The 8,024-nt window shown below is 42.6% G+C and overlaps 1 protein-coding gene across 1 annotated transcript; it reads right to left on the minus strand.

Annotated features, from left to right (window-relative positions):
• Positions 1 to 2,923: 2,923 nt before the first annotated feature.
• LOC144153229 (cuticle protein 16.8-like) lies at positions 2,924 to 7,771 on the minus strand. The gene is made up of 2 exons (XM_077684880.1): positions 7,751 to 7,771; positions 2,924 to 6,084 (listed from the first exon to the last, which is right to left on the minus strand). The coding sequence occupies exons 1-2, from the start codon at positions 7,769 to 7,771 to the stop codon at positions 5,824 to 5,826; spliced, it is 282 nt and encodes a 93-aa protein (XP_077541006.1). The 3' UTR covers positions 2,924 to 5,823.
• Between the last annotated feature and the right edge of the window lie 253 nt (positions 7,772 to 8,024).

Here is an 8,024-nt window from a genome sequence, read left to right on the forward strand (position 1 = left end):
AGGAACCTCTGGCTGCGTCTTTGCTTACACCTGTGTCTACTACATCCATTGAATTTTATTTTGTGGACTTCATGCGCGCCTAGCTGAATGGATGAAACCTCCTTAAAAAGAAAGCTCACAGTGAAACTAAACAAACACCCTCATTCAAAAAATTATGTATGTTCATGATTTCGTGCGTCTGTGTGTATGTGCATTCGTTCGCACTTGTGTGTGTGTGTGTGTGTGTGTGTGTGTGTGTGTGTGTGTGTGTGTGTGTGTGTGTGTGTGTGTGTGTGTGTGTGTGTGTGTGTGTGTGTGTGCGTGCGTGTATGCGCGTGCGTGTATGCGCGTGCGTGTATGCGCGTGCGTGTGCGTGTGTGTGGGTGCATGCGCAAAATTTTTTTTGCTGTTTACTACCCTCAAACTACTGTTCGAGGGTCGCACAGAACTTTACGCAGGTAGGGTTCTTCTGCGCACGCCAAAATCTCCCAGCGACGGGCATTTTTCTGAGCTCCTTCATTCGAAATTCCCCTTCAGGTTATCCAACCCGTCACCTTATGAGTTGCGGCGCGATAACTTGGCCCGCCGCTGCGAGTTCTCGTTGGTGTGCTCGCTTACACGGCCGCCGACTCTCTTGTTTAACACGCCTGCAGGACAGTGAATTTTACCATTCCACCAAAGTTGCTCTGTAGAGCATGAACATCGCTCAGGACGTCATTATGGGCTAGAGGTGTCCACTCACCCTTCAAAAAAGCTAGCATTTGTTTAACGAGCAGCCCTGCAACGCCCACGCCATCTTGAAGCGTATCTCATGCACAACTCCCGTTACACATCTTATAAGGTAGAACACGCTCTCGCAAGAACGGGCGCTAAATCACTTCCGTCCTTCTCTACTGCATCTTGGCATCTGGGCTTCCAGTGCCACCAACCGTGGCGACAGAAATTAAGCAATCTTTTTACAGGCTGACGCCTCTTGTAACGCACGGTGCGTACCCATTAAAATGATTATTTCTACTTTCCTTCACCAAGAAATTACAAAGTACTTGCTAATCAGCACTTTCATGAGAAATTCAACTTTTGCTACTCGCAAAAATAGCACTATGGCAACTATTCATGCTCAGGACTCAACGCGAAGTTTTGCACTTCGGCTGCAGCATAAATGGTAAAGTTAGGGTCACTAAAATTTGTACTTCATTGAATGCAATGGAAGCGTTACTTTTTCAGATTCTTATTTGAGGTGGCATAGTGTAAATAAAGTCACAAAACAAAATTATTAGCGTCCTATTTAACTACTGCACCCGTGTTTGGGGCACCACTAGTAAACTTGAACACTATTAATTTGCTACAGAAAAAAGCACTCCGCCCCATAGCTAATGTGGCTGTGGAGAAATCAAATTATAAGTGCAAAATATGTTTTTGATCTCAGGCTACTTCATTCTTACTTTTTTTCGAATAAAACTTTGCAACTTTTCTTAAGACCTCTGACTAATCCAAGAGTTCCAGAGAGTTATCTGCGCACCCGCACTCCTTACGTGTGGCTTGTTCCACGCCGGCGCACGAATTATCTTCTACAATCTTTAACACACCGCATACCTTTCATTCTGAATAGTTTGGAAGAAAGGGGCATTCGTGCTAACACACTATCTAGAAGGCGATTGTGCGCTTATTTTGCAACTCGTAGCATCTGTTTAACATTTTGCTCTATAGTGCAGCCTTTGTTGATACTGGTATCTTTTTGTTGTCGACGCATTACCCACCATCGATGCAAGTGTGAAGGTTTCCGGTTCTCTGCCAATTTTCTCTTGCAGTGTTATTGCACATGTGCGTTTCCTATTGCAGAACTGTTTGTAACATTCAGAAGTGTATGACTGGGAGTGTTTTATTTTTCCACAGAAACTTTCGAAAAATGTGTTACTATATTTGTAAATGTTTTTACTTATATATAGGCATCATTATATTTTTTGTAATGTGATCGAGCAACACTTTGATGTCTCTGTTCCTTAAGATGTCTCGCTGCCTGTACGCCCTCCACACCCCCCCTCCCCCCCGGCACTTTCAAGCGGTATATGAGCGCTTTTCGCTTCGGGGAGCCCCAAAAAATTTTGCTGGAAATGACGACTTGGCTTGACTAGGCTTGAATTGACATAAACATCCAATCGTCTGTGCAGTAGAAACTCCACGGTCTCAATTTCTTTCCTCGAAATTCAGTTGTGGACACATCGAGGATGAGTTTCCCACTAACACTTTTTCTTATCTATGCCTCCCGTGCAATACACGTACTCGCTAAATCCCGCCCTGCTGACTCGTGAACGTCTTGTTAGGGCCACTATTACCAAGCCATGCGATGGGAATGGCGAAAGGGCAGCGGCATTTCTGTACTCATTTTTAGTTATCCTCCTCCCTAAAGTGACTTCCCCATACCGTGGACCCTACAACCTAACCTGCAACCTGTCAAGTGATCGCCGAATAATTAAATTGTCCTTTTTACTTAGTAGAAAATTCACAGTGTAAGCTTTCACATCAACTTTGCTGACCAACCTTTCTACCGGAATGCCTTATCAGAATGGGGCGTCTCACCTATGTCCATCAACACCAAGCTCCTCATTAACAAAAAAGCCAATTAGTCATGTAAGTTCCAGCGTAGCGTCCTTAGTAGTCAATGTGCGATGTGGGCGACATGTAACACTGCCTATAGGGTTGCAAGCCTCTATAAAATTGCCTGTGCTGGCAATCTGAACAAAAAATATTTCTTTCGCAAGAATCAAGCTTCGATGTTAAACAGCACCTCTATTTTGCATATCACCGCACTTGCAACGCAGAGGTTGACAATAAGTAAAAGGCAGTTTGTTTGATGCAAAGTTTTACTACACAGCAGTAAATGACAAGCAATAGTAAACAAGTCATGCAATGTCAAAGCACTGACATATATCATATTTTGTCCCACCTCCAGCATGCACGCACCAAAGCACCAGCGAATATACTAAGCAAAGCGATTCACACAGAATGTCCTTGGACCCAGTGCTTATGATCAAGAAGAAAAAGCGAGCACGGTAAAAAGCAAGACAATAGCAAACACACGAACAGTGCCATGTCTACTTATAAGCTTGTGATTTTTCTGTATGGACTTAACGTTAGGTTCGCTTCCTTCAAATCATTTAGATGATATCCGTTTCAAATACAGAGAGAGTTATTTTTACAGATGTCATGATCAGTAATTTCGACAGTGAAGTAAAAAAGACAAAAAAACAAACTCGTACGTATACGCTACAACAGACGAACACCCAACACATATACTACAAGATGAAAGCGGAAGCATCAGGTTTGCCTATTTACAAAAGTACTACAAAGCCTGTCAGGCTCTCTACCTTTGAATGAACAACATAAAATATTTACACAATAGTTAATTTATGCTACAATTCTGCTTCAGAAGTGCCTCAGGGCAAACAACAGTACTTTGTTATATTTACAAAATACGCGAAGTTAGAACACGCACCAAAACGTTTAAAAATAAGAACGCTTGAATGTCATCTCTATATTCCCGTTGGCTACAGATTCAAGCTTGGCTACATTAGTCGACACTACAGTGTGTCCTTTTTAAGATTCTCTCAGCCATATTCCCGCGACCGTCCAAATGTCCTCGGCGAGATAGATGCGTGGTCAGTGTAGCTTTCGGCAGTATGCAAAAAGTGCACACTCTCTTCGGCACCTCTCATAGTTTATTTTATATTACCGGTGAAAACTACATAGAAACATCATGCAGTTTTTTCTTACACATGTCACTTATGTGGAGGGGACAGCGCTTCCACGGGAGGAAGTCGACCTGCAAATATTTCGAAATGTCCACCATAAAATGCTGATGGCATTCATATTCTTCTGATCAAAATCATTGCTTTGTGGCCTTGAGGATTGAGCTCAGTTTAGCTATGCCGGTTATCCGCTTCTAGTCCCGAAGAACCGCCTAATCACGAAAGACCCCCACCAGTTATCGAGACTGTAAAAATCAACGTGCCCTCGTTATTGCGTCCTGTAAACTCATATAGCCCACAGAAAAATGCCATGCATGCAAAATATTCCCAGCCAAAAAAACAGGCAAATATAATAGGTAAATAAAGCTTCCTTCAAAGTATAAGACTATATGGTTATTTTTTCATGCGCCATGCATTACATATAAGGGTAAGTTACACCATGCGGATAGAATTCAGTATGAACTGGAGTAGGCACCTTACGCAGATGGGCTTGTTATAACAGTATTATTTTTAATAGCAATGCTTAAAAATCGGATTCAGAATAAACTTACAGTAAAAAATTACACTTGTGACTGCGCTGATATGATTGTGCCAAAGACAACATTACAATATATATATAAGTAATTTTTCACTCATTTATGCCCAATCATCTAGCTGCCTTTCGTTTTTGCAAACGCTGTCCAAAATAGAACCCGCTTACCACTTTTATTGTTACTCCTTAGTAGGAACCAAGTGGCCGCTTGTGTTTTGTTGCTTCGATTACACAATTTCTGAGGACCATTCGCTATGTTGTTACTCCTTAAGAAGCAGTCATCAGATATTTGGTTTTCATGGTCTGTTGGAGATAAACATTTTATCACACTTATTCTGTATTGTTTGCCCCGTGTGTACAAGCTTGCAGACTTTGACAACGCTCAACAAAAGTTCGTTTCGAACCAAGCATCCAGAGCCCCGTTAAGGACAAGTCCTTTCAAGCACCTAAGGGCCCCAACAATGCAGGTACGGACGCCAGTCAGCACAAGGTTGGTCGCTAAGTTCTGTGTCTTTGCCTGTCTACCTATTTCCCAGCGTGTTCCTTAAATTTCTCAATATTTTAGAGGTACTCATTATATTACTTCTCTAAGGTGGCTGAGACCTTTTTCTACTGTGAAAAAAACTCTAAGAGCAATAGCGGGCAAGGCGGGTGCCCACAGAGCACTGTGTGAATCATAAAGTAATTGCTTAGAAGTGTACGTTACTCCACGCTATGTCAAGTAGAATGAGAGTGAGTGTGAAACGCAACTTTGGCAAAAACACAATCATGCCTTTGTGACCCCATCTAGCAAGTTTCTCTTAGCGCTTTTCCCGATATGAATCAAAACCGTCTCACCCAAATTTCGTCTACGCAATTCATAACTTTTGTATGCAAGTGATGTTAAAATGCGATGCTTTAAGGACTTCTTAGTAGTACCCCACAGAGTGTAGGTCAGCGCCAATCCTTATTAAGTACGTGCCAGAATTTCACTTCATGTCAGCATGGTGACCTAAATGACTATTTACTTCTAGCTCACGAAAGATGCCACAGTCAAGAAGCACCATGTTGACAGATATCGGGTTACATGTTTAAACGATTGGTGTACATAAATACTCACATTCACGGCAATATAATTTGATAATCTGACCCAACCTGTTAGTAGCCTTCTAGGCTCCGAATGCAAAAAGTTGAATCGCTATTGCCACAATCGTAAAAGCACCGAAAGTACTTGACAACCAAGACAATACAGCACCTAGCCACAACAAACTCACGGATCGTACATTTTTAAATCATACGAAAACAACAAGTTTCATACCTGAAGCCATAAGTACTCTCGAAGAACAAGGGTCACCTGTACATACAACCAAAGCAAGCCCTTCGGCGAAAGACGTGTAGCATATATACAAGCTAAAAGAGAAAATCTAAAATTTTAGGCATCTCCAAATGTAGCAAAAATCGCAAAAACTAATTCAAAAACCTCTTCACCTACGTCATCAATTGAACACTCCACTGGTCTCTTGCTGTACATGAGCGGGCGTCATTTCTCGGTTAAGATGCTTTGTTCTCCGGTTGTGATGCGCAGTCCTAGCGTCCGTGGCCTCCAGCGCCACCGGAGAACATCTTCACGGCGGCCGGCTGCTGGTTGGCCGTTCCGGGCTCGTTGGTGATCACCTTGGCCCGGAAGCCGTGCTTGTCGGCGATGTAGTGCACCTGTCGGAAGTGTCCCCAGGCATCTGTGTAGCCGTAGGTTCCTTGAACGCCACCCAGGCCGTTGCTCTTCTCCTCCCGGTGCTGCGTGCCGTGTCCGTCGAGTACCTGGTAGCCGAAGCTGTACGGCTGCCAGAGCTGCGTATGAACAGCGCGTTATGCAGACAAAATTTTAATTTCGCAGGCTGAATAATGCGTGCGTTTCCAAGTGGTGGATCGACATTGGCATCATTTCTGAGTGACATGGGCCCAAAGCATACTTCCCTAACACAGACCATTTGGAGACGGCGCCTCAAGGACATTTAATTTCAAAGATTTGTGACTGGATGCGAACTTGGTAAGTGTTACAACGTTACTGGACCTGCCGGAGACTAGACATCATTTTGTCACCCTTGTTCCGCACATCACAGCGCCCACAGCGCCTATAGAATATTTTGATAACATATTAACTATTTGCGCATCAACTTGTTCAACCACCACAGTATACACGCACATGCACAAACGCAGATATAAATGTATTTATGTATGTCTGTATATATATATATATATATATATTGTAGAACACAGACGTAGGGGACGAGGGATTCCGTAAGGACACATATCAAAGTTGCAGTCCATATTGCCAGTGCTGTTTGGCGTTTTAACAGTGTTTTATAGTGCCGAATGAGGTATGATTGCCTTTTTTTTATGCAGGAATAAATAATTCAAAATTCAAGTCGAGAAAGAATGCGCCGTTTTTTTTCCGGAAGCGGGAATCGAACCCACAACCTCCGCATAACGCACGCGTTATGCACCGCACGCGTTATGCGGAGGTTGTGGGTTCGATTCCCGCTTCCGGAAAAAAAACGGCGCATTCTTTCTCGACTTGAATTTTCAATTATTTATTCCTGCATAAAAAAAGGCAATCATACCTCATTCGGCACTATAAAACACTGTTAAAACGCCAAACAGCACTGGCAATATGGACTGCAACTTTGATATATATATATATATATATATATATATATATATATATATTGTGAGCTGAGTTTGTGTCTTGCTGCCTGCTAGGAGATATTTGTCCCAATTGGTATTAATCATCATCACCAGTAGCTTGCGGCTACCGCATCATCTGCTGTACATACTCATCATCACCGGCACAACCTCGTCTTCGGCTAATCATCATCAGCAGGGACGCTGGGTCGCCATCTTGCTTCGTCCCCGCCTGACGCCTCGGAATAAAGGAGCTGCGAAAGCAACGGTCCCGTCACCTTCTATCTACGGCCTCACAATATATATATATATATATATATATATATATATATATATATATATATATATATATATATATATATATATATATATATATATATATATATATATATATATATATATATATATATATATATATATATAAAAAAGAAGGTCCCCTTCACCCCGAGAAGTCAGAGTGGCGCTGGCTACCACCCCCAAGCACAGGAAAAAATTACATTGACATAAATACCCCAGAAAGCGGGGGAGAATATCGCCCCGCCGGTAGCGTAGTGGTTATCGCACCAGACCGGTATTCTGGAGGTCGTGGGTTCGGATCCCACCTGGCGGGCATTTTTTCTCCGCTTTCTTTCTTTCTTTCCAAATTCTTTATCTGTTTCCATGACCTACCACAACCTCCCCTTTGCTCTCCGAGGTTTTCATGACTGCCAACCCTTATTTTCTGTGTTATATATATATATATATATATATATATATATATATATATATATATATATATATATATATATATATATATATAAGAGAGAGGGGGGAGAGAGACGAGAGACGATACTTCAGGCAAGGTAGAGGCCATGGTAGAGGCCACGGTAGAGGCCTCAGTTCGGTGCCTACGTTTCGGCAAGAAGACTTACATTTGCCAGCACAATCTACAGGTTTTAGCCTCATGTCATCACTGAACTTTCATCTTCCGTTTCCTTTTAGTCACATCAAACAGTCGGAAATACCTAGAAGGCGGTCACAAACATTGTGGACAGCCCCACTTGCCTTTCCGTAGCCAAAGCCACCTCCTCCGCCACCATGGCCGATTCCACGTCCGATTCCTCCAC

This window comes from Haemaphysalis longicornis, unplaced genomic scaffold, assembly GCF_048455015.1.
Source record: "Haemaphysalis longicornis isolate Haplotype H1 unplaced genomic scaffold, Haemaphysalis longicornis Haplotype H1 scaffold_9, whole genome shotgun sequence".
Lineage (NCBI taxonomy): Eukaryota > Metazoa > Arthropoda > Arachnida > Ixodida > Ixodidae > Haemaphysalis > Haemaphysalis longicornis.